Source organism: Neomonachus schauinslandi, chromosome 5, assembly GCF_002201575.2.
Source record: "Neomonachus schauinslandi chromosome 5, ASM220157v2, whole genome shotgun sequence".
Classification (NCBI taxonomy): domain Eukaryota; kingdom Metazoa; phylum Chordata; class Mammalia; order Carnivora; family Phocidae; genus Neomonachus; species Neomonachus schauinslandi.
In genome coordinates this window covers 61,749,217-61,776,265 of record NC_058407.1, presented here as the reverse complement: position 1 = coordinate 61,776,265, position 27,049 = coordinate 61,749,217, and the positions used below count along the sequence as shown (strand labels likewise).

Sequence of the window (27,049 nt, the reverse complement as noted above, 5' to 3'; positions counted from 1 at the left end):
ATCTAAATCTTAGGAGTATGGTGGTGCATATATCCTTGAAATCCTTGCCCAACAGGCCATGACTGGTTTCCCAGATTGTTCAAATGCCACACTTAGAGGCTGTTGCCTTGCCCTCTAAGGACAATTCAGCCCTTTGGAGAACTAGGGGGAAAAATGAACCCTTTTGGTCTATACCTGAAACTAATGTAACATTGTGTGCCAACTATACTTCAGTTAAAAAAAAAAAAAAGTGAACCATTAATTGCATGTAGATTTTCAGATAACTAGTTATGCAAGATAAGATAACTAACTTAACAATAAATGAGTACTGAATAATATAGATTAGATTTAATGTATTTTCTCACCTGATGACTTTGGCATCTGGTAGACTGGTAGATTTCTGGTTACTGTGTATACAGGTATTTAGAGGCTTATTCCATAGCCGAGGCTAAAGTGGCAAGAGGTGGGGGGGGGGGGAATGTTTTATCCAAAAGGAGTAGAGCAGTGACAGCCCTTTTGAAAGAAAGAGAGTGGCTCTCCTGCTGTGTCCCCCCACAGTTCTCTGGTCAGGTGTGGATACATATGGCAGCATTCTGTGTTCATGGTGGCTTTCATTATCACCTCGCCATTTCCTTGTCCTCTGTGCTTTGTCTCCTTTCAGGTTACTGACTTAATTCTCATGATACCCAATGTGAATTGTTTGCTTTCTGAGGAAGAAAACAGGCCAGATTTTGTATATTCTCCCTTGACTCTTTTCTACAGTATTTAGCATGATCATTATGTGCACTATTTTGACCAACTGTGTATTCATGACTTTTAGTAACCCTCCTGAATGGTCGAAGAATGTGGAGTAAGTAGCTCATTTATTTATTTGTCTGCTTGCTTGTTTTAAAGATTTTTACACACCAAATCTTGCTTTGCACAGTTTATCCATCAAGGAAAAAAATTGGTTTTTTCCCACTCTTTACTTCACAGAGAGGGGTGAGGATCCATGTGGAATTTAGGAAATATCCTTAGAAGTCAACTCTAGAAAGAGAAAGTGCGCTCTGGAAGTTACTGCCCTTCACCTCCACCCTCTCCTGTGCTGGCCAGTGCCTTTGACTTGCTGCCCCAGCACCATCTTGTGCCCTCAGTTAGTCCCTCATGGCACTGCCTTCTTCTCCAACATGAGATTTCCTATTTTTTTTTTTTTTTTTACTTGTCTAAAGTTAAAAATAGCTCTGGGGCCTCCTCACCTGGTTCAAAATGATCACCTCCTAGATGGCACCCGGTACAACATTCTAAAGTTCTTGGTTTTGTGTTTCGGTAAGTTTCCTTCAAAGCATCACTTTCTCTTCCTGCCTTTCTTTCTGCTGCATTGGCTGTGCCCGTTCTGTTTTGTGTCTACTAATTGAAGCCACGTTTCAGGCTGTTATCTTAAAAGATTCATTTAAAGTTTCTGTCTGTTCAGAAATTACCTCAAGCTCTCCATTTCTTCGACAGGTACACATTCACAGGGATTTATACATTTGAATCACTAGTGAAAATCATTGCAAGAGGTTTCTGCATAGATGGCTTTACCTTTTTACGGGATCCGTGGAACTGGTTAGATTTCAGTGTCATCATGATGGCGTAAGTTGTCTGCTTACTTTATTGATGTTCTGGGTGTAATTATCTATGTGTGGTTGTATGCCTGGTTGTGTTTGTAAGTGTGTTTGTGGCCAGTTATCAGAGGAATTAATGGATAACCATATAAGGCCAAACAGGCTTATGCCTGTGATTCTTGCTGATGAGGGCAATGACGGCATGTTTATATGGGAGAAGGTAAGCCAAGGCTTTACAGCTAGGAAAGAAAGTAGCAAGTGATTTTCCATTGACATGCTCTCATATTTTCTTCCCCCTTATAACACTGACCAAGGTTTGCATGTTTATCACCATGGGGCCTTGGTGAAGATTTGAAATTTTTTAGGCGTTAACCTTAAGCTGAAAATCAGTTTCCTGGGTATGTTAATATCGCATGCAATTTCATGAGGCTGGTCCAGATGTTGCAGACTTGAGAGCACAATTTAGAGTTAAAACACGAGCCAAGGTATCCAAACTGGTCACTTCTAAAGGAAGTACTGACCAGAACTTCAAACTATTGTGAGAGAGCAGTATAACTCCACATTAGTATGCTAGCTGCATGTTTGTATACCTGTATCTCTTTGGGAAATGTAACTGATGGTAGAAGAGTTATAGCAGACTTTACTATTTGCATTTTCAGGCGGGGAAGCACTTTGTGGTATGGTAGGGAGTAAGGGTGTTGTATAGATTGTGTGTGTGGATGCAGATGTGTAAGAGATTGAGTAAGTTTGTATATATATGGGTCTGAGCATCAGAAAGATGTATTTCAACTGTAAAATGTGAATGAGTGAACGATATGCATTGAATATTTGAAACTGAAACTTTGACTTTCTGTTATATTAAGGCAATTTCTAGCTTTCCAACATTATGAATACACACTGGTGTTCATTTAAAATTTAAGTGTCCTTGCTGGGCACAGAGCTGGTGATAAAATGGGCACTTAACACACTATTTGCTTTGATCCCATGATCCTGAGCCCTGCTTTTGTATGTCACGGGTACTTCATCAGTAGATGTGACTGCAAAGATATGCATACAACTCTTGGATAAGTCATATATATAGACATTTAGGCACTTTTGCCATTGTCAACTAGGGAGTTATTTAATGTAAATTTGTTTTTATGGGGCTTCTGCTGCAGAAATTTGTCTCCTTTTTCCTAAGAAATTGTTCACAAAGCTTGGGGACATAAGCCTTTGATACCTCCTGGCCTTCCTTTTTACTAAAAATAATGAATGGACCGAGAGTAGTCATTCTGATTGGGATCTACACAGCATGATGCTGATTAAGAGAGTAAGCCCTCGGAACCTCCTGGTTGTATCAGTTCTTTCAAATATTCTTTTGAATTCTCCTTGCCCAGTTGAAAAAAGAAGTGTGTTCTTTAAGTGTTTATATTTTGAAATTTTCTTTTTCAACAACAAAAAGAATGAAATCATAGCTTGTATATAAGACCCTTTCTTCCCCCCATTGTCAAACCCTCGCCCAGTGGTACCATTACAAGTTAACTTTGGTTTGATTCTGCAGGTATATAACAGAGTTTGTAAACCTAGGCAATGTTTCAGCTCTACGCACTTTCAGGGTACTGAGGGCTTTGAAAACTATTTCGGTAATCCCAGGTAAGATGGCCCGGGGTTGGTGTTAGGTGTTGGGTTAGGGCCCTGACGTGACGTATTGTACTTTTTGTTTTGTTGTGGTTTTGTTTTTTTCCTTCGGTGTTTGTGTTCGTGTCTGTGTTTGTCATTTGTGTCTGTGTGTGACCTCCCTTACTACAGATATGTGACAGAGTTTGTGGACCTGGGCAATGTCTCAGCGCTGAGAACATTCAGGGTTCTCCGAGCTTTGAAAACTATCTCTGTAATTCCAGGTGAGAAAATTTACACACAAAACTGACTGCCTCATTTCCTCTTTGCCCTTCATTCATTTTGTCCACCACATTCTAAACTGGCGTCAGCACACTTGACATGGCCTTGCATTGCGCATGTTTTTCCTGGGAGACGTTCTCTGGAATGGCCCTTTGGTCCTAAGGCAGATTCAATGGCAGTGCTTTGCCAGGCATGCAGCCCCCATTCCATCCATGCTTTGAAAAAGCACGTGCTTATAAATCACTTGGATCTTCCACAATCTGAAAAAGTTGTCACAGAGCTAGCTGTCTCTTTGTACATAAATCATTTGCTTCCTGGCCTCATGGAATTACAGTAAATTTAACATTCACCGTCATCCCATTGCTTGTGATTTCTAGGCTTCCTGTCGCATGGTTTGCTGATGGGATGTTATTCAATGAAGTATACTTTTATTGTTACTGTGTTAATGGAATTATTTAACCACAGAAGACCCCTACCCTGTTAACTAGTCCAGTCTTAGAGCCAAATTGAAGAGCCTTGGATTTAGTGAACTGAATTTTAGTAATCACTAGCACATCCTATTGCTGTCTGTTTCACTGGAGTAAGAACCAGTAGACATCTACTATGTATGTATTCAGAGGCCATTCTCAAACACAAATCCCAATGAAAGCTTGTGCAGATGCTGATAAAAACAGTGAAAGGTAAGATAACATAGATATGTCTGAATATATGGGCAAACAACAAGGACAGAAACTTGAGGGAAAAAAAGGAATCAATCAGTGGGTGGTTGTGGAGTAGTTAATTGACAATCGTTTCATAATTTTTGTCTTTTTCTTTTGGTCCTAGTTGAGTTAGCCCAGTAGTTCTTAACTTTTTGAAGGTTTTGGATCCTTTTGAGAATCAGGGGGAAGTTCCCAGACCCCGCTGAAACCCATCTATGGACCCCATGTTGAGATCCTTAATTTAATTTAAATCCTTACTACCAGGTAGTGCTTAACTGTTTTTCCTAAAGGCTGGTCTTGAAATCTGGAAGGAAAGATATTTGAGCTAGTCTTGCAAGCCTGAGATACACGGGCAGTAACGTGGCAGAAATCAAGAGTGTGCAGCTGCCAACTGGACTCTGGTTCCGTTCAGGGGCTTTCAGGGAAGATTCCCAAGGGACCAAGCTTCCCACTGCACTTTTGTAGAAACAGGGACATGAAGAACAGAAGCATCCTGTTCCTGGCTTCACGTGGCTCTTCTGGTGGCTGACTCACAAATATTCCTCTTTTCCCCTTTTCAACTTTATCTGAATGTCAGACACAGAGAGAGGGAAGCACAAAGGTAGAGTCCTGCAGAGGGCTGACTTGGAATGTGGCTTTCTGAGAGCCTCAAGGAAGGTAAACCTCAGTTTCTCCATTTACAAATCTGGGCATGACGTGGGCCAGTAAATTCGGGCCCTACTGAAAATGAATTCTTTTATAGTTATCAATGGGAGCTTTCTCCCTATCAACTAGAGGCTGGGCATCAGTTGGAGTATATTCTTGGGAAAAAACTACAACCCTGACTTATCAAGGTTCAGTTCCTAGCCATTTTAAATCCATTTGACAAAAAAGTGAAGCTCATTGTCCAGGCAACCTCACACAGCTCATTGATGGTAGTTTAACCCTTAGGCAGGCCTTGTCTTATTTCTTTAGGCATCTGGAGCACCAAATCTTTACTTTCATTTACCCTCTTCTCTCTTTCTTGTCTGGCCTCTTTTAAATATGATCCCATGTTTTCTGCTCACTTCCCCCAACGTACTCTGCAAGGCATCTGTCTCTTTATGTTCTTGTGATCTGAAAACTTCTCTTCCAGAATTAAATTGGAAAGCTGCGTTCTGTTCACTAACTAGGGCAGCAGATGCTATCTCTGGTCTAGCTCTTAGCTTCTGTCTCTGCTGTATGGATAGCTTCTGACCACAGCATTTCTGCAAGGTAACTCTTGACTGGCGTCATATTACTTATCCTTACTATTAAATTATTGATCTATCTATCTATCTATAAAATATATTTGTAAACACATAGTAGTGCTCCATAAATGATTTTAGTGTAGCAATTATTATTATAAAGAAGAAACCTAAACCCAAAGAAAGGGTTTATATCAAGGCTTAGACCTCAACTTCACAATTTGAAATAGATTCCTGATTCCTGTTTCTAGAAACACCCCCACTCGAGCTGGCTTTGTGAAGTTAACTGGGATGCAAAATAACTCTAAGGGATAATAAAGCCAATAATAGATCTCTGTCAGTGAGTGGTATAATTGATACATGAATTAAAGTGTGACTTTTTATGCCAAGTCCTTTCACTCCCCGCTATTTATAGAGGACTATTGCCCTGTTCCTACCTGCCTGTTAACCAGCTCTCCTTTCAAGGTGGGAGCACCATTGTATGAGTCACTAGACCTGGTGCCATCTCTTGATTGGAAATCTCCGTCATTCTGACTCTATTGTAGAACCAGGCCTTCGTCCCCTCTTAGTGAAAGCCATTGTTGTGCATACCAAGTTTTCTCATGGATCAGTTCAGCGAGACTGGTGCTCTCTTTACCTTTTCCTATTCCCAGTTTGATTGTAGGCTTTTGCTGAAGCTGCCAAAAACAGAAGTGAGAGCAACCACAGAACTGACATGGGGTCTGCAAAATCCTACAAAGCCTTCAGCTCCCTTCATGAGAGTTTTCCTTTCCTGGACAACTCACCCACTTACCTGGGCTGACGCTGCCCTCCCTCTTAGCACCTTTGGTAGATAGTCTGAATGTGTCAGTGTGGTCAGGACTCCCAGAAGATGGGACAGTGCAGTGCATCAGTTAGCTCCAGCCTTTTGGATAAGAGGTGCTTTGATTTAGAGCCTTCTAGTGACTTAGAAAAGACCAAACCCGCATTCTGACCCTTTAATTTGCTGACTGAAGACCTAGATATGTATCACACATGGTTTCCCTTCTGCTTCGGAGGCCTTGGCTTGAAGAACAGTGCATGCAAACTGCAGTTACAGGAAAACACCCTTCCTACATTTTATTTGGTCCAGAATTTGCTGGATTCAACTTGACATTGAAGTATTCTGTGTAGAAATTCATGTCTTAAAACTTTGTTTTCAGGGCGCCTGCGTGGCTCAGTTGGTTGATCATCCGACTCTTGGTTTCAGCTCAGGTCATGGTCTCTGGGTGGTGGGAATCGAGCCCCGCGTCAGGCTCTGTGCTCAGCACGGAGTCTGCTTGTCCCTCTCCCTCTGCTCCTCCCTCCCACCCCGTCTCTCTCTCTCTCTCTCTCTCAAATAAATAAATAAAATCTTTAAGCAAGCAAACAAACAAACACTTTGTTTTTGCTTTATATTCATTTGGGGCCTGGGCATAAAAATGAGCTTCCGAGTGACTTTGTCAGAAGTTTCATCTTCTGCATGTTTTAACCATGTGCCACAGGACTGACATGCCCAAAGATAGGGCAGAAATCTCAAAGCAGGAATCTGAGGTTTTTCCTATTGAGTAGCATTTAGTGGTGTAAATAAAACCAGTTGGGACAGTCTTACTTGCCAGGTGCTTCTCATTTCTATCATTGTTTCAGCGACTCCCGAAAAGCACTGCTTCTCTATTTGCCAACACTAGTTTAATACCATTTTGCTTTCTTTATTTTTTTTTAAAGATTTTATTTATTTATTTAACAGAGAGAGACACAGCGAGAGAGGGAACACAAGCAGGGAGAGTGGGAGAGGGAGAAGCAGGCTTCCCGCAGAGCCGGGAGCCCGATGCGGGGCTCAATCCCAGGACCCTGGGATCATGACCTTAGCTGAAGGCAGACACTTAACGACTGAGCCACCCAGGCACCCCTCATTTTGCTTTCTTTAGAGTTATAATTTGTTGATTCTTTTTCCCTTTGATTTTTTATTTCTATGCTTTCATTTCTGTTACTTTCTCTCCTTACCTGTGGTATCAGATAAGAAGCAGGAAAAATGATGGGCCCTTCTTTTTCCCACCCTGGTATTCACAAAGAAAGCATTTTCTTCAGACATATGCATTATGAATATGGCAATTTCTGCTGCACAGTGAAGGGGGATAGAAAGTATTTTCAGACTATATTTAGATTCCTTGTTTCCTTTATAATATTCCAGTTTTTAATCCAGTTGCATTTGTATTTCTCCTTTTCCCATTGCTTCTCAGAAAAGATAACTGAAGTTGAACACAGTGGTCTTACTTGGGAAAACACTTCGGTCTCAAAGGATCCCACTGACTCACGTTTGGGAGCTAGTTTAAGTTTTGCTCAGACTTTGTGATACAAATCTGGTCTTGAGTAAATAAATCTGCCTCCAAATCTCTCCCAAATTATTCTTGATCTAAAGAACCCTCAAGAATATCATTGTAAGGGGCACCTGGGTGGCTCAGTCGGTTAAGAGTCTGCCGTTGGCTCAGGTCATGATTCCAGGGTCCTGGGATCGAGTCCCATGTCAGGCTCCCTGCTCAGCTCTGCCTCTCCCCCTGCTCATGCTCTCTCTCTCTCTCAAATAAATAAAATAAAGAATATCATTGTGAAGCTTGAACCTGCAGCAGGAAAATTGACCTGGCACAACTTTACCCTAGGGCTTGTCTGGACCAAGCCAGACTTTGGGAATTGGGGAACTTTTTTCCCTGGGGGTGAGAACTGCTTGTTACTGCTCTTGAGACCCGTTCCAATGTTAATTTTGTAGAATTAGCTCATGTTGCTTCAAACCAGACAGATTTCTCAACCTGAGCCACAAGCTAGGAAATATAAATTTACTTTATTTATAATCTGGCATCACCACTGTGTAAGATTTTGATCCCAGTATGCATGGCTGGTTTTTCGGGACTTGGCACATAAGCAGGCTTTTTTCATTTGTCCAAGGGATTTCTGGGCATCATGAAAGGTGACAGGAGGTTCAGAGGTGCATTTGGATATAGAGGCTTCACCTGCTTCTCAAAATTCCTCAAATGTCCCAACTTCCTCTCTGGTAGCTGACATTTCTGTACATTGGGTCCAGCTGTCTTTTCTTGATCTGTAGTAAATGTATTAGCTGCTCCTGCCCAGACTCATCCCAATGCTAGTTAATGTTAGCCTTTTCCAAGAGTTCTTGCTGTCCAATTTGCCCCCACAGGGCTTCTGTTGCACACTCTGTTGTGTAGGAGTTGTTTGAAGGAGCATTCTGCTCTGTTTGGGATAATCAGTTTCCAATCAGTATCTTGCTTGTTCTGGTATGTGGCGTTGTGAGCCAGTAGAAGAAGCAAGGCAACTTCTCCTCACAGCCAGAACAGTGGCATTTTCCATTCTTGCACGCATCAGGTCAGGAATTCTACCAGCAACTTCTTACTTTATTGATCTGTGTTGGTGGTAACAGGGAGCACTTTTGCCTGGCTGCATTTACTAGTGCGTGTCAGTCACTGCTAGCAAGACTATAGAGCTTGAGCTCAAGAAAGGCATTATATGAAAGACCACCAGGTCCATGAAAAGATCCTCAATATCACTAGTCATTAGGGAAAAGCAAATTAAAACCATGATGAGATATCACCTCACACAAGTTAGAATGGCCATCATCGAAGAGACAAGATCGCAAACACTGGCATGGCTGTGGAGAAAAGGGAACCCTTGCACACCGTTGGGATTAGTAAATTGGTTCAGCCACTATGGGAAACAGTATGAAGGCTCCTCAAAAATTAAAAATAGAACTACCATATGATCCAGCAACTTCACTTCTGGGAATATATCCAAAGGAAACGAAAACACTAACTCAAAAAAGATATCTGCACCCCATGTTCATAATAGCATTATTTACAATAGCCAAGACATGGAAACAATCTAAATGTCCATTGATGGATGAATAGATAAAGTTGTGAGATATATACACAATGGAATATTATTCAGGTATAAAAAAACGAGGAAATCCTACCATTTTTGACAACATGGATGGACCTTGAAAAGTTGGACAGAGAAAGACAAATAAATACTGTATGATCTCACTGATGTATGGAATCTACAAACAAACAAACTCATAGAAAAAGAGATCGGACTTGTGGATCCCCGAGGAGGCAGAGTGTGGGGGGAGGAGGAATTGGAGGAAGGTCGCCAAAAGGTACGGACTTCCAGGTATAAGAAAGAAAGTGCTAGGGATGTAATGTACAACATGAGAGCTATAGCTAACACCACTGCCTGATACATAGGAGAGCTGTTAACAGTAACTCCTGAGAATTCTCATCACAAGGAAACATTTTTTTCCTCTTTTTCTTTTTGTCCCTTTCTCTTTTTATTGTATCTATATGAGAGGTGGACGTTAGCTAAACCTACGGTGGTAATCATTTCACAATATATGTAAATCAAACCATTATGATGTATACCTTAAACATCTACAATGATGTATGTCAATCATTTCTCAGTAAAACTGGGGGAGGGAAGAAATGCACTCATAGCCTCATCTCCATGACTTGGCATTGATGTCTGCAAGTACGGTCACTCACAATCATTAACCCTAATGGAAGGAGGAAGAGTCTTGGCAGAGGCCAAATGACCCAGTGACCATTTACATTTAACATTGCTGTGTAACATTACGCCACACCACCTTTCTTCCTGTGGGACCTGGATGAAAATCTTGGAGAGTAGGGCGCCTGGGTGGCTCAGATGGTTAAGCGTCTGCCTTCGGCTCAGGTCATGATCCCGGAGTCCTGGGATCGAGTCCCGCATCGGGCTCCCCGCTCTGCGGGAAGTCTGCTTCTCCCTCTGCCTCTCTCTCTCTCTCATGAATAAATAAATAAAATCTTTAAAAAAAAAAAGAAAAGAAAATCTTGGAGAGTAAACTTTTTAGATGGCCATAGTTAGTGTTATTTAGCAGTTATTCTTACTCAATTAAGATTTGTTTCTCTGAGCCCCTGTGAAGTAAAAGCAGCTGAATACCATTTCCACCTTAAGCTTTTACTTTAAGCTTCTTGAAAGCTGAAAGAACTCTCACCAAGGAGTTGATCTAAACCTCAGACTTCAGAAGAAAACACTTGAAGCTTTTTTTTTTTTTTTTTAGCCTTCTTGACTCATGTTTACAGATTTCTTCAGAAATGACTTCTGGTTTATGGAGAAAAGATTTTAAACCAACTGACTGAGAGCATTTAGGTCTATCCCCAGGAAAATGATGAGTTCCATGTATGGTTGGTGTATTAGTTGAACATCTTTGGTTGCAAGTGAAAGGACACATGAAGGGCTGGAATGCTTCTGGGCTTCTGGAAGCCAGTGAAACCAGAATGCAGCGCCAGAAAGCTCCAGAGACCAGGAAGTATTTTTTCTTCATGTTTTTTCTCTCCATGTGTCTATTTCCTTTTTCTATCTCTTAGCTTACTAACTGCCTTTACTTCTCAGACATCCTAATATAATGACAGAATATGGCTACCACTTAGTTCCCAAATTTACATGTTACCATTCCTTCCACTTGAGAAGACTACTAGACTGTCTTTTGTCCCATGTTAAGTTCCCAGAGGAAAAGATCAGGATTTAACAGACGGTCACTTCCTACAAATAAGGCTGCTAGGGGCCCCGCTTTATAAAACAGGATAATTTGAGCCTCATGGCCTAATAATTTCCTGTTAAATGGGCTTGGAACTGTCCAGAGAGTTCCCAGCCCAGGAAAATTAGATTAGACTCACGCTAAAATTGTATTTTTTTAAATTTGATTGACTGATTGATTGATATCACAAATGCATTGGTTTGACTATTTTGTAGTATTATACTCTTGTTACCAATACAAATGACAGCTTATAGTTCCTTTCTCCATTCATTTAAAATGGAAATAGTAATGGCCTTGAACAATCATCCAGTGTTCAGATCAATGATTGTCTGAACCATTCAGGGAAGATATAAGCTCTTCTCAAGGAAATCCAGGAAAAGAAACTACAACCATCCTTCAGTGACCTATTCAACTATTTCTTTTTTTTTTAATCATGCTTTGACTTTGAAAACAGAACTGTGTAATTTTAGGAACCTAGACTTGAATTATTGACCTAGTATAGGCCCACCTCAACCGAGCCAAATACAATGAAGAACTTTTCTATTCCTCAGCAACTTATGAAAATAAGTCCCACAATACTAAAACAGCTTTTATTTCTTGATGGTTGCTTTCTATTTTATACCACCAGTATCTTCTTACTTACCTGTGTGACTATGATACAGTTTCTCAGGGCCTTCGGAATAAGATTGAAATTTCAGCTACTTAATCTCAAAGAAATAAATATCTCTGCCCTATTTTAAAAGACTTTTAAAGAAGATTCTTCAGCTTTCCCTCTACTGCCCACTGCCACATACTCCTGTGTATAAGAAAATGAGGTGGGACCTTGAATTTGTTCTGATACACAGTGGGTCATAGCTAATGACTGAGCCAGGACCGGAGTTCCTACTTTCTGATTTCCTGTCTGATGCTCTTTTTAAACAGTCTTTTTTTTTTTTTTTTAAGATTTTATTTTAAGAGAGAGAGAAAAAAAGAGCACGGTCAGGGGGAGGGGCACAGGGAAAGGGAGAAGCAGACTCCCCACGGAGCAGGGAGCCTGATGTGGGACTCGATCCCAGGACCCTGAGATTATGACCTGAGCCAAAGGCAGACACTTAGCCGACTGAGCCACCCAAGTGCCCCTGCACAGTCTTATGAGGAGAAAAGAATCAGGTTAGAAATGTCTTGTGTCCTATGCCTTGAATGTAGACAAGTTCTTCCTAATCCCTTTGGTGGCCACAGTCTCCATGGAAGGTCCATTCTATAAGAAAACACAGGCCTTTGCATACTTTTGTGTCTCTACAATCTTAATTCATAGCTCTTTTTTCTTTATTTCCTCTTAGATTCCTTTCAGGGTATCTGTGTGAGAGGAAAGAAAATTTCTCATTCATTTGCTCTTTAAATAAAAATATGTTAAGTACATGCTTTGTGTCAGGTCCTATGCTAGGCATAGCATGCATTACTATTATTGGACTCAGATAGAAAATTCTGTCGAATTCTACTTTAAAAATTCTAGGTGATTACTTGCAAAACACAGCAAAGAGCTGTCATGTCCATACTCCCCATTAGATCACCATGATACGAGGTTAGCCATGCAGTGTCATTATCCCAAACATATCTCTTTGATGAGGGCAATGTGTTGTAACAGTGATAGCTTGCAAGTGTTAAGTGCCAGGTACTATACTTGGTATTTTACGTTCATCATCATCTTAAGCCTCACAACAACCCGGTGATGGGTATTGTAAATACCTTCTTATAGATGAATAAACTGAGGTTCAGGCAAAAATGGTTAACATTTAAGTCATTTACTGTGTGCCAGGTACTGTGTTAGGTGCTTATATGAATTATGCTTAATCCTTACAAGAGCCCTATGATAGTCAACATAATTATTCCCATTTTAAAGATGAAAAAACTAGGATTCCAAGAGGTTAGGTATATTGCTCAGGTCATACTAGTAAGTGGTCTAACTTAGTTAAGAGTAGTAATTATACACCTAGCTTCACACTTCAAAGCCAAGATTAGGATTTCTCTTGAATTTTAGTCTAATATTCCTGCCTTCAGAAGTGGATCATGGGTGAGATCACTCTTGAGTCCTATGTGTCAAGGCACTGGGACTGCCTTCCGTCTGTCCTGGTACATTGGCCTCCCTGGAGGGCTCAGTGCTTTGTTGGCCATTTCCTATGGATGGCCTGATGTCTGAGCATGCCCAGGAGAGTCTTAAACAGAATCCGTTTTGACCCAAACATCATGAACCCACCACCATGTTTTCCTGTGTCTCCTATCACTGATACCTCCCTTACAGTTAAGAAAGCTACACGCAGGTTCAAATTTGAACCAGTGGCTTGTATTTAAACCTCAAATTCAAGTGGGTTAGATTTTGTTTTGTTTTGTTTTCAATCTAGGACAGAAAAAAGGCCAGTTGTAGAGAACAGGGCATATATGTGGTCCAGAGAAGGTGTATTTGTAAATGGAAAGGCAAACTGTAAATACTGGGTTGATAATAATTAACCTTTTCAATACATTGGTATTTCCAGAACGCTTGGGAAAATATTTATCGTACTTTCTCACAACTTGGCTTTTAAACTTTCCAGTAGTTCTCTGTCCAGCCAGGAGACCTCCTCAATCCCTGATCTTCCCATTTGTTTATTCAGTGAATATTTACTGAGTACCTGCTGTGGGTTAGGCAGTCTAGATGCAGTTGTGAATGAGACAGATAAATAATTAATTATAAGCATTATAAATGCTATAGAGGAAAGTATAAGGTGCTATTAAATTATTAATAATAATGGGGGAGGGAGAAGAATTGAAAGTCAGGGAAGGCTTTCTGAGGGAATTGCTATTTAAGCTGAGCCTGAAGAATGAAGAGGAGTTAGGCGGGTAGGACAGGGGAATGGAAGGAAGCATTCCAGACAGAGGGAAGAGTATGTATGAATGCTCTGAGGCAAGTAAGAGCCTGACTCATTTGAGGAGCTAAGCAGCAGTCAGACCCAGGAGAGTACTTCCAGGAGGAAAAGAGCCACATGTTGGAGAAGGAACTTTCTTTTTCTTCTTAAAAATTATTGACTTAAGAATTAATACTTCTGGAAAAATTGATAATATTGCTGCCCCATTGTTATTCCCATGGCATAAGAGAGAGAGTGGCCATGGTTCAAGGGTGGTGCTGTGGGGAGGAGTAGAAGCCAGTAGCTAAGAGGGAGGCTGGGGGAGGTGGGGAGGGCTCTGAAGTGACTCTGATTGTGGGGCTTCTATCTCCTCAGGCCTGAAGACCATTGTGGGTGCCCTAATCCAGTCAGTGAAGAAGCTGTCAGATGTGATGATTCTGACAGTGTTCTGCCTGAGTGTCTTTGCCTTGATTGGACTGCAGCTGTTCATGGGCAACCTGCGAAATAAGTGTGTTGTGTGGCCCATAAACTTCAACGAGAGCTATCTGGAAAATGGCACCAAAGGCTTTGATTGGGAAGAATATATCAACAATAAAAGTAGGTGGCCCCTTCTCTGCAAGGGGCAAAAGACAAGTCTGTCTCTAATTTACATGGTCTGATGCCATCACTGGGCTTTAAAAAATAGTTGAGGCCAGAAAGGAGTCCAGTGCTACTGAAGTTATTCCCTGTCCTCGGGGTAACACTGTGTTCAGAAGCGTCTCTGGGTTTTTTCTCTCCCTTTAAAACCCAACGTGAAACTCTATAGCTTTTTCACAGGCACCCCTAAACTTTTGCTTTCAAAATCAGGCTTAGGAGTTCGATAAAAATACCTTTTGCCCTAGTTGGGTTACCTCAGATGGTTCAGAAAATGCCTCGTAAGCTCTCTTCATGTTACTATGACCTTAGTAGTCAGCCTGGTGTGGGAAGTCAGGTAAATCTCTAAGTAACCATTTGAGCCCCTTTCAGTGACGGAGTTTTAATAATTTCATTTCAGGAACCACAGCACTTGGGTCTGCACTAAGGAACATTTGGTGTGGTAGTACTTCCATAAAATAATTGGGAAAATTTAGCAATATCACTGTTCATCACCCTGGAGGAACTAAAGGCACTTAGGTAGCCATTAAAAAAATGTTATTGCAAAGGCAATTTCAGGGACACATACAGGAAAGGGGAAACATGCCTTCTAATTAATACAGGACAATGTAATGTAATCAGTGAGGGTTTTAGCCTCTCTTTGGTAAAGAGAAGTTTAAAGGATAGAAGGCTAAAGTTGTATGGAGGAGTAAAGAGCTCAGAAAACTCACTTTCAGACCCCTTAGACTCAAGCACCAGAAAGTAGCATAGTCAAATATGAGTGGAGGCCAAGTGTCTGTGAAAAGGACTTTGGATTAGGGCTATATGGTAGCACTTTTCATTTTTAAGTATATATAAGAAAATAATTAATGGGAAAGAATTCTTATCAGGTTTTACTCTGTCAGAAAAGATTTATATGAGCTAAAATCAGTGACGGTTTCTGCCGGGGCTAGTTAGGAACAGTGTAACCTTATTCTCTCATTCACTTAAATCTGCCTTATTCATTTCCTGCTCTTTAAACTTTTCTAGCAAATTTTTACACAGTTCCTGGCATGCTGGAACCTTTACTCTGTGGGAACAGTTCTGATGCTGGGTAAGTAGCTCGCCTAATTTTATTCTTCTCCCTTAAAATAATGTGTCAGATGAAAATGGGCAATATTTTCACTTTTCTTTGTACTCATGTAGTAGATCCTAACTGGGTCTGACAAACTGGTTGACTCAGAGTTTCTTCCTGTTTCATTTTCGTCCATCCAAAATTGGCATTTCACTAGTAGGTGAATGTGCCTATAGTCTCAAGCCAAAATTAAAAATGTAAAGGCTAAGGATACAGTCTATAACACCAGATACCTTGCCTGTCTCTTGTAGACTCCCCTCATTCTATTATAACACGATTAATAAAATATAGAGTAGGGACACTGCCTTGATGATAGATTAGTACCAAGGATGACCCAAAACATAGCAGGCCTGATGGCATGGGGAGGGAACAGAATAGCAACAGAATATTTTTCTCCATTTTTAAAAAACATTTTATTTATTTATTTATTTATTTATTTATTTATTTATTTATTTATTTGAGAAAGAGAGCCCACAAGCAGGGGGAAGGGGAGAGGGAGTGGGGAGAAGCAGACTCCCCGCTGAGCACAGACCTTAAGTGGGACAGGATCCCCAGACCCTGGGGTCATGACCTGAGCCAAAGGCAGCCACTTAACCAACTGAGGCACCCAGGGGTCCCTTTTTTTTTTTCCATTTTTAAAATATTGTGGTAAAATACGTAGAACATAAGATTTACTCTTGCAACCATTTTTAAGTGTCCTGTTCAGTAGCGTTAAGTACATTCACAGTGTTGTACAACCATCAACACCATCCATCCCCAGTACTTTCCATCTTCCCAAACTGAGACTGTACCCATTAAACACTAAATTCCCATCTTCCCCTCCCAGTCCCCTAGTGACCACCATTCCACTTTCTGTCTCTATGATTTTGACCACTCTAAGTACGTCATGTAAGTGGAGTCATACAGTGATTGTCTTTTTGTGACTGACTTCTTTCACTTAGCATGATGTCCTCAAGGTTTACCCATGTGATAGCATGTCAGAATTTCCTTCCTTTTTTAGGCTGAATGATATTCCATTGTTTCTGTATGCCACATTTTGTTTATCCATTCATCTGCCAACAGACACTCAAGTTGCTTCCATATTTTAGTTATTGTGAATAATGCTGCTATGAACACAAGTTTATAGCAACATAATGTGAATCTTGATTCTGCTACTTTTAGCTTTGAGACTTTTGGCAAGCCTTTCAACTTAGTTGAGCCTCAATTTCGTCATCTACAAAATGGATTTAATAAGTCACATTCTCAATTCCTCAAAGGGTTATTTTAATGATCCAATTAGATAACATACATGAAAGTGCTTTGTAAACAGAAAATTATATAAATGTGAGGGTGTCAAATCGTTATCCAGAGTATATTGGTCCTCTAGGAATTAGTGTTTTAAGATGACCATGACAACTAGAAGTCCGTTTAATTTCTCTATCAAAGTAGATACTAGAAATTACATTGAAATAACTATCAGGTGAATCTAAAAGCAGGAGAACTGATAAAACCAAGGTCACTGAAATCCCCAGTATGACTTAGGTTGTCATTAAGGTTGCGTATTAAGAGAAGAGAGAGGGGCGCCTGGGTGGCTCAGTCATTAAGCGTCTGCCTTCGGCTCAGGTCATGATCCCAGTGTCCTGGGATTGAGCCCTGAATCGGGCTCCCTGCTTGTCGGGAAGACTGCTTCTCCCTCTCCCACTCCTCCTGCTTGTGTTCCTGCTCTCACTGTGTCTCTCTCTGTCAAATAAATAAATAAAATCTTAAAAAAAAAGAGAGAGAGAGAACAGTTGATTAAGAGGAACTTCTAGCTGGCCATTTGTCATTTGGGACAGTAGCTAAGATGAATTTGGTTGAATTGCACATTGATGTCAATCTAGGACAATGATTCTCAAATTTTGGCGTGCATAAGAATTACCTGGCATGCCTCTTTAAAATGCAGATTCATGGCTCCCATGTCCAGAGCTTTTATTCCTAGGTCTGGGTAGGACATAGGAATCAGCATTTTTAAGAGGCATGCCTGGTGATTCTGATCCTAGGCTGTTCCCAGAACATCATTTTTTTTTTCTTTAAAGTTGACCTGACTAGGGACGCCTGGGTGGCTCAGTCAGTTGAGTGTCTGCCTTTGGCTCAGGTCATGATCTCAGGGTCATGGGATTGAGTCCCAAATCGGGCTCCCTGCTCAGCGGGGAGCCTGCTTCTCCCTCTGCCTGCCACTCCCCCTGCTTGTGCTCTATCTCTCTCTCTATGATAAATAAATAAAATCTTTAAAAAAAAAAAGTTGACCTAACTACTTTGTTCTTTCTTCTTTTTCCTTTTTTTTTTTTAATACCTATTTTTTTGACCTGACTTTCTAGATGGTTACTTATTATCTCCACAGTCCTGGAGATAGCTTAGAGTTGATGTTTGGGTAGAATTATACTGAAAAACCCTCAACTTCCCTTTCTTTTCTCAGGCAATGCCCAGAGGGATACCAGTGTATGAAAGCAGGAAGGAACCCCAATTATGGTTACACAAGCTTTGACACTTTCAGCTGGGCCTTCTTGGCATTATTTCGCCTTATGACCCAGGACTACTGGGAAAACTTGTATCAGTTGGTAAGTAGTAACACCTTTTTTTTTGAGTGCTGCCTTTTTTTTCTTTGGTGACAGAATTTGCATGAGGGTTTGTGGGTTTGGAGACATTCTGTGTAAGAGACCTTCAGGGAAGATACTATATAGGATTGTAGGATGTTGTTTCTCAGAGTCAGCTGGTTTACAAAATTAAATGAATTCTCCCAGCTCTTGTCCCTGTTTCTTTAGTAGCCAGTCACGTGTAGCTGTAGATGCTCATGGTCTTGACAGCCTTTTCCCTGGCCTGGGAATCTGCTCTCTCTGTTTACTTCCTGTTGTTTCACCAGACCATCTGCAGTATTTCTCTTCTCAGATTTTTGGCTTAGAACATCTTTTTAGGGAATATCAATTAAACATACTGTACAAGGCACTATGCTAGACATTATAAGGATGAGATTTCTATCCACAAGGATCTTGGATTCTCAACATGTCAACATTTGTGAGATTTGTAACACATCTGAACTTGTTCAGGCAGGTTGTGACAGATTCAAAAAAAAAACAAGGTCTACCATTCTGTTGGGCTATCTTGGTGACTGTAGGCAAGTCATTTAACTTTGCTGGTGGTGATGGAGAAGTAAGTCTGGGTGATTGCTAAGGGTCTTCCAGCTTAGAAATTCCATGATAATTCATTGTTTTCTATTTGACTCTGTCATTTGGTGATGCCCGTTTGAGAATGAGAAACATGTCTCCCTCAGACATGAAGGATCTCTTGAAGGGAAGCTTCTAATTTTCAGATCCCATAAGGAATTCTTACTTTCCATTGGACAGCCTAGAGTTCTCTTAGGTTCAAATCTTTTCTCCTGAAATATTTACGGTTGTTGCTAAGTTCCATTAAATATTTGTGGTTGAAAAGAATAACAATGAAAACTAAGTAATAGTGGGTCACATATACATAACCTAAAACCCAAGTGTTCTTTGATGTCTGTTTGCTCACTAATAGTGAAGGGAATAGTCCTAGGATCTTCTTTTCTCTCTACTGTTCTTTATGCCATATCCCTCTTTAAAAACCCACCTTCTTACTGAAGGATAAGGAAGGATGTCACTTAAGATGGGGACTTTCTGTGACTTGAACCTGATCCCTAAGTTGAAGTTTGTCTATTAATGCTCTTTGAGGACCCGTAGATAAATGAGCTGAAGTCTTGTATTCTTTTCTTTATACTTGTTTTAGAACCAACTAACAAAGTCAAATATAATTCTTAGCTCAGAGCATTTTTTCCTTAAAAAAAAAAAGAATCAAGTGTTTTTCCATGAAAGGAGTATATTAGGAGTATTTGGAAATGGAAGAGGATTTTTTCTGTCACAATGAATGGGAGGTACTAGTGACATTTACTCTGAGTTGAGGAATAGAGGAAGCCATTTGGCCATTGGGATGCTAAGTGCTCTGCAATATGAAGGCGCACCACACAATAAAGGACTGTTCTTTTTTTTTTTTTTTTTAAGATTTTATTTATTTATTTGAGAGAGGGAGAATGAGAGAGAGCACATGAGAGGGGGTAGGGTCAGAGGGAGAAGCAGACTCCCTGCTGAGCAGGGAGCCCGATGCGGGACTCGATCCCGGGACTCCAGGATCATGACCTGAGCCGAAGGCAGTCGCTTAACCAACTGAGCCACCCAGCGCCCCAGTAAAGGACTGTTCTACTCAAAATGCAGTGGTGCCCCTGCAGAGGAGTATTATCCCATGAGTTATTTTCAGCCTGGTTCATTTGATGCACGTGACTCAGAAAATGGTTTCTGTCTTGACAGACTTTACGAGCAGCTGGGAAAACGTACATGATCTTCTTCGTCTTGGTCATCTTTGTGGGATCTTTCTATCTCGTGAATTTGATCTTGGCTGTGGTGGCCATGGCTTATGAAGAGCAGAATCAGGCAACCCTGGAGGAGGCAGAGCAAAAAGAGGCTGAATTCAAAGCAATGTTGGAGCAACTTAAGAAGCAACAGGAAGAGGCACAGGTTGGTGATCAATTCTTTGCTACAGTAACTTCCTGCCAGATCACCATGATTAAGGCTCCATCTGATTGTCATTCCAGTTGATCTTTTTTAGGCACATGGTCAAACAGAAGTCATTAATCTGATTAAAATAACCCAAGTAACAGCTGCAGACGGTTGGTCCAGTTATTCCATTTGTCTTAATGGCCCAATTGTTTGTTAATATGATCTCTAGTTGAATTTCTCAGCTGTTTAGTGTTCATCTGCTCTGGTGGCTGGGAGGAAGACAAGTGGCCAGAGCAGGGTATATGGTGTCTCGTGTAAGCACAGCCTTTTTGTTGAGGAAATCGTTAGGATCTCCTTCAGAGATTCTCTGCAGTCATGAAAATATTGGCTGTAATTGAAAAGAAGACACATGTAAGATAGTAAAGTAAAATTTGAAAAACAGACTAGTGATCCCACCACCCTAACACTTTGCTCTCTGATCCTTATCCAAATACACAAATGTTTTTATACTGTTGGGCCCGTAATATATAATATAGTTTCTTAGCATTCATTTTCAGACTTGCCCCAAAGAAATTTTTGGTACCAAGAAGGCAGCTAAGTTCTTGTCTGAGAAACTCGAGAGAATAAATCCCAGAGTTCTCACCACTGGGTTCTGCCCTGGTTACGTAGGGCCATGTGCCATAACACAGATCAACCAGAAAATGGAGACAGCCAGGTGCTGGCCACAGTCTCCTCAACGGGCTGGTCCACCTTCCTCCTTTCCCCTGCTTCCCCCACATGTGGGAAAGGAAATGATCTGCACTGGTCGCGTGGCTTCGGGGGGCTCCAGTTAACAGCTTCTGACCGGCCTGCCACTGTGGCTCCTCCCCTAGGCTGCTGCAATGGCAACCTCCGCAGGCACTGTCTCAGAAGATGCCATCGAGGAAGAAGGTGAAGAAGGGGCAGGCTCTCCTCGCAGCTCCTCTGAAATATCTAAACTCAGTTCCAAGAGTGCCAAAGAAAGACGTAACAGGAGAAAGAAGAGGAAGCAGAAGGAACTCTCTGAAGGAGAGGAAAAAGGGGATCCTGAGAAGGTGTTTAAGTCGGAGTCAGAAGATGGTATGAGGAGGAAGGGCTTTCGGCTGCCAGACAACAGAATCGGGAGGAAATTTTCCATCATGAACCAGGTAAACTCTCTGCGCTGGGTCAAATAAGCCTAAGAAATTTTGCTTTTCCTAATCTCACTTGATTCTCGAACTCACCGTCTGCTCTTCATTTCCAGCCCCTTCCCTACATCCTCTGGCCTACCTCTCCATGCTCCATACTCTTCTCTAGAGGCAGGCTTTGTGGGTGTGTTAGGATGGTCCTCTGCTCCAAGGCTGTCCTCCCCACCCCCAACTGCTCTAGCCAGCCCTAGGACCGTGTGATCACCTTTGGCAGACTTACTTCAGCTGGAAGATCCGTGTCACACCAGTGGGCCTTCCATTCTGAAACTTCAGGAAGTACCTTTCTCCTTAAACCTTGGAACATCAGAATTTAGCTTTCAAACATCTCTGTTTAAGAACTGCATATAATTGTAGGTTAAAAAAAAAGAGTCCTGAAACTCTTTAGGTCACCTTATTTGAGTGTGGCAAATTCTAGTAATTAATTATTCTAGATATAGTGTCATGCTGATAAATTAACCTACGGTAGATTAAAAGCCTCCTGTTGTAGCCAACTTTGATAAATGGGGAAACTAAGAGAAAGAGAGAGGAGAGGACTTATGGATAATTGCTGAGCATTCTGTTACTATAAATAATACCACATAGCACCTATTTTTGGATTTCAAAGAACACCACCAAAATCCAATTCTTAGGCCATTTAATTCCCCATTTTAAGGAAATGCTAGAAAGTTTGTATGGTGTAGAATAGATTACAGTTACCAGTTTTATGGCAGAGTACCCAGTGTTTTTTTTTATCTCCCAGAGATGCTTCACTGTGCCTCTCCCTTGTATCTCTCACCTCCCAGTTCAGTCTCTGCTAGTCCTGTTCATTTTATCACAGCAGAATCTCTCTCGTGTCATCCCCTTCTTTCTATCCTGTTAATCCTATCTTAGTTGAGACCTTTGTTTTGTTTCATTCTACAGTACTTTTACTTTACTATCAATGCAGGTTAGTTTCCTCTGATCTTTCTCCCTCTCCTGCATGTTTTCTATACCATTGACAGAACGCTTCTTAGTAAAACAGAGCTCTCATTATTCACTCCCAAGCAGTCACGGAGTGCCTGTCATGCGTCGGGGATTATGACGGGTCCTAGAGATTCATGGGGGTTCGAACACCGTCCCTGTCGTGAAGCGGCCTCTCACACTTATTTCTGTAATAGCATCGGTGGTTCCATATTGTTACATAATTGCACTAGGCTGGAGTGTTTTAGAGGGCACAGATCTCCTGCAGCCTGGAGGCTCGGCAACGGCTTTCTTGGGAAGGTAAATAAGGGACAAATGGGAATTAGGTAATGTATGTGTGTGTTGGTGAGGGAGCAGTAGGGACAGAAGAAAGGACAGGCCAGATTTGGAAGAAGAGTAACTTCCGGTATGGACACCCCAAGCTTGAATTACTTGTTGGATAACCAAGTAGAGAGGTCTTTTAGACACACAAACAGGCAAGTGATAGCTTTGGGAAGAGGTTCTGAGGTGAGAGACGGTGACTGGAACCGTGAGACTTGAGATACTCAAGAGAGGTTGTGTCAGGTAAAGAAAGGAATGGTGGGCTAGGGACACGACCACTGATGTCCGTGGGCATTGGAGATGGAGCTCATGAAGGAAAACAAATGAATGGTCATCAGAGGTAACCAGTTCGGTGAAGCCCGGAGAGCACAAAGGTTGGAGAAAGCAGGGGAGTGATCAGTGGATTGAAATTTAATGGAAATGCTTCATGTGCTCAGAATTGGAAATATGTACTGGATTTGGCAATATAAGTCATTGAGAACTTTAAAGACGTATTTCAGTCCAGCATAAGGATGGATACCATATGGAATATAGGAAATTCAAAGTCCTATTGGAGGGAATGAGAGATTGAGTAGGGGGTTCAAAGAAAATATTGACAGTGTAGAATAGTTATCATGAAGAATGGGAGAGGGAATTATCCTAATCAAATTCACTCTGTTTACTAACAAAGCGCCAGCCCTGTAGCTGGCAGCCCTAGCACCCCCCTCTTCTGGCCTTCTCAGTCCCCAGTCACTGCGCCCTGTCAGGCACCCTGCGCTTACACTAGAATGAACTGCTAGATTCTTCTCATATGTTTGTTTCCTACCCTCAGTTTTGCTCCAGAAACCCCTCTCTAAGATGCCCTATTTTTCTCTCAATGTCCACACCATACTTATTCTTCACATCCTTCTCTCAGAAAACCATCCCTGACCTCCCCCATTCCACACTTCATGAGACATTACCATTTCATCTTTCTATTATGTTTTATACATACCTCTTTATGTGTTGCTTTTTACTCTGCATGGACTCATATTCTTTCCTCTCAGATAAAGTGCTAAAAGCAGGGCCTGCATATGGCTAGCATTCAGATATTTGTTGGACAAATGAATGGGGGATTTTTATAAATCTGATTTCACCTCTTCTGGGGACTTCTTTGTGGCCTGGAACCATCTCTCTGTCTCACCTTCACCTCACCTTTCTCCTAGTTCAGCTTTTTTTTGGGGAAAAGTGTGATTCAGCTTTGTTGTCATCCAACCCTTGTCTTGAGAGCCGTCACCGAGCTAGTTAATGAATACCTTAGTGCTGTTATTGAATGGTCTCTGATTAATCTATAGGCTTTAGCACAGAGTTGCACTGATTGCTCCCTAGCTCAAAAAATAGAACTGGGCTTCTGAAATGTCCTGCTTTGCATGAAAATGTTCACTTCCTCTCATTTCTACATCTGAAAAAAATTGTAGATTCCTAGAGGGCATGGGTGTCTGCCAAGACTTGCTGAGAAACCCCACATGGAAGTCATATTCTTTGTCCCAGGACTATTCTGCAGTTTCTCTGGTTTTATCTGGAAGAATGACTGAGGAAACTGAGGCCGAGAGAGATTAACTAACTCACCTAAGGTCATATGGCTAATAGGTGTTAGAATCAGGATTTGAACGAGGTCCTTCAGACTGCAGAGCTTGTACTCCTGAACACTACAGTATATAGCCACCCCTCCCCACTCACCACCACACATACATGGTCATCTCTTATTGGCTCACCAGTGAATGTGGCTTCTGTTTCCCATGGCCAGTTCAGGTGTATGTCCGTCTCCTTTATTGCCAGATCTTCAGAGAGCCCCTTAAGACATCTGCCCACCCCATCTCCTACTCATTTCTCTATAAAATTACTGCTATTGTTATAGGGCTTAGGACAGTTCATAAATAGTAAGTATTATCAGTTTTTCATAGTATTTTAATTTTTCCTTTGCAGCATTTCTCAAGCTTTTTGGTCTTAGGACCCCTTGATGTCCTTAAAAATTGAGGACCTTGGGGCACCTGGGTGGCGCAGTCGATGGAGCGTCCAAATCTTGGTTTCAGCTCAGATTTTGATCTCAGGGTCATGGGATCGAGCCCCACATCTGGTTCAGCATGGAGTCTACTTAAGACTTTCTCTCTCTCACTCTCCCTCTACCCCTCCCCCTCACGCTCTCTTGCTCGCTCAAAAAAAAAAAATTGAAATTAATAAATCTTTTTAAGATAAATAAATAAATAAGAATCCTTTGCTGTATTAGCACCATAGATCTATAACTCATGAATGATTTGTAGTATCATGCACTGATCATTTGGGAAATACTGGTTCACTGAGTTACACAGATCTTCCAAGTAATGACACACAGTATTAAAAAATCACATACATTATTATCACTACCAGCTCATCAGGAAAGTCCAAATACTGTGAAACTGTCAGGCTCCCAGAGTCCACTCTATACTTGTGAGAAAATGAAAGTGATAAAGGCAGATATCATCTTAGTATTTATGAAATAGTTTTGACCTCTTGAGCCCCCTTAAAAGGATCACAGGACCCCCAGGAGTCCCTAGACCACACTTTGAGAATGCCTGCTGTTTGGGGAAGAAAAAGTGACGTGAAGAAAAAGTGAAATATGGCATGGACATAGAACATTTAAATCACCAAATTGTCACATTCTAAGCATCCCAGTCACCGTTAAGCCTTGTCCCAACAGACGGCTGACATGGATGCCCTAAAATCCTCAGTTTTTCCGTGGAAAAATATGAGGGCCACCTCCTCAAATCAAGAACACCCCAGAGCCATTCTCCTAAGCAAGCACCTAGACCTAAGGTAGTATATTTAGTTAGCTGTGATGTGCCTGCCTGAAAGGGACCAGAAGCTCCTGATTGGTGGACAGGGAAGATTTTGAAGACAGAAGCTAAGGCCCACGCGTTTTATAAAGCAGCCTGGATCCCAGGAGTTAATAGAGCCAAGGGTCCTGAGTCATCACTGAAACCCTCTAGCCCAGGGAAGCTGAGACTGGAGAGAGGCTGAGGTGGATAACCTCAAGATGTATCTCCTTAGAGAATGGGCTAGAGCAAGATTGAATGCTGGGTCCAAGGAGAGATGGGGCAAATTATTTTTTCCCCTTCCACATTTATTAGAGGCAACTCTTTTGCCAAGAATGGAACAGGAAATTAAAGAATAAAAGATTGTTTTCTTTTAGTGTGTATTGTCTTAGGATCCTCATTTCTGTGTGTTTGTAGGTCACTGAATTGATCATTATGTTACTTATCACTTCCCTATCAGTTAAGAATAGATCTCATATAGTATATATTTCTGACTAGGCTGCAGGGTGTAAGAGAGCAGGGACCATGTTGTATTTCTTCTTTACCACTATATCCATCTCACTTAATACACAATGGGTATTTAATGATCATTTGTCAAATAAATGAAGCCTCTTTCCTAATGCGGAGACCTAATGTACCGTGTAGTGTCAGCAGCCAGCATCGGCTTAATGTAAAACCACAGATTTAGTCCAGGGAAGTGAACTTCTATGAGAAGTGAGGCAGCGACCCAGTGCAGGTGTGGGGTAATGCTCAGGTGTGGGGGGCTAATTTACAGTATATAATCTAAATACATGTTCATTAAATTAAGCACTGTACCTACAATATACAAAGCACTCCAGGAGATACAAAGATGAATCAGGCAGATTGCCCCCAAAGAGCTTGTAGTTGGTTAAAAAGGAAAGCTAAAAGCATGTATATAAAGAACTGTAGTAGAAAGTAGAGCTCAAGTACTCTAAAACAGAGGCTCGGGGCTGTGGAAGGGTGAAGAAGGTTTATAGAGGAAGAAGCTGAAGGGCTGGACCATGGACAGTGGCGAGGATTTCCACAGCTGGAAGTGCAGAACATACAGACCTGCAGGCAGTGTGGCTCCATGGCCGGGTCTGTGAGGGGAAAGAGTGAAAGATAAAATGGAAAAACTAAATTAGGGTCAAAGTTAGAAGGATCTTGAAGGACATTTTTAGGACATTGATTGATGATATTAAGTGTTATCATGGGATTCAGCAAAGGAGCCCAAGAGTGCCTGAGTCTTGTCTTGTCCTGGCCATATTTCTCTTTAGTGAGCCCTGCAAGGGAGATACGTATGCCCAAGGCACTGTTTATTAACATCTAGGGAGATACATACACCCAAGGCACTTTTATTAACATCTAACACAGAACCTCAGCTGAACTGAAGGTGTGGGTAGAAGCTCAAAGATATTTCCTATCCCCCTCCCCCTGCCATCCAATCTTGGAATCTTAGTGTATTTTTTTTGAAAAAAGATTTTATTTATTCATTTGAGAGAGATAGAGCACAAACCGGGGGAGAGGGAAAGGGAGAAACAGACTCCCTGCTGAGCTGGGAGCCCAACATGGGGCTCAATCCCAGGATCATGACCTGAGCCCCCAGGCGCCCCAAGGGATCTTACTGTATTAATTATCATTTTTATTTTCTGTATTTTATGATGCTTTGACATTTTAGGAGCCTTGCTAGCTGGGGAGAGACTGCCCCTCCCAGTGCAAACTTCATTCCTAGACAGTGAACAACTTGTC

At 41.5% G+C, this 27,049-nt stretch overlaps 1 protein-coding gene across 5 annotated transcripts in view; it reads left to right on the top strand.

The window, feature by feature from the left end:
* Positions 1-27,049, top strand: part of SCN8A (sodium voltage-gated channel alpha subunit 8) — a 114,673-nt gene that overhangs the window by 25,134 nt on the left and 62,490 nt on the right. For 3 of the 5 annotated variants that reach the window (XM_044914840.1, XM_021704929.1, XM_044914839.1), the window contains exons 3-10: positions 740-829; positions 1,462-1,590; positions 3,351-3,442; positions 14,152-14,373; positions 15,418-15,481; positions 17,937-18,078; positions 19,837-20,043; positions 20,898-21,191. In XM_044914840.1, coding sequence (XP_044770775.1) covers positions 740-829; positions 1,462-1,590; positions 3,351-3,442; positions 14,152-14,373; positions 15,418-15,481; positions 17,937-18,078; positions 19,837-20,043; positions 20,898-21,191 — 1,240 coding nt within the window. Of the gene's footprint in view, positions 1-739; positions 830-1,461; positions 1,591-3,102; positions 3,195-3,350; positions 3,443-14,151; positions 14,374-15,417; positions 15,482-17,936; positions 18,079-19,836; positions 20,044-20,897; positions 21,192-27,049 lie in introns of all 5 variants that reach the window. The other 2 variants (XM_021704931.1, XM_021704930.1) reach the window with 1 other exon arrangement.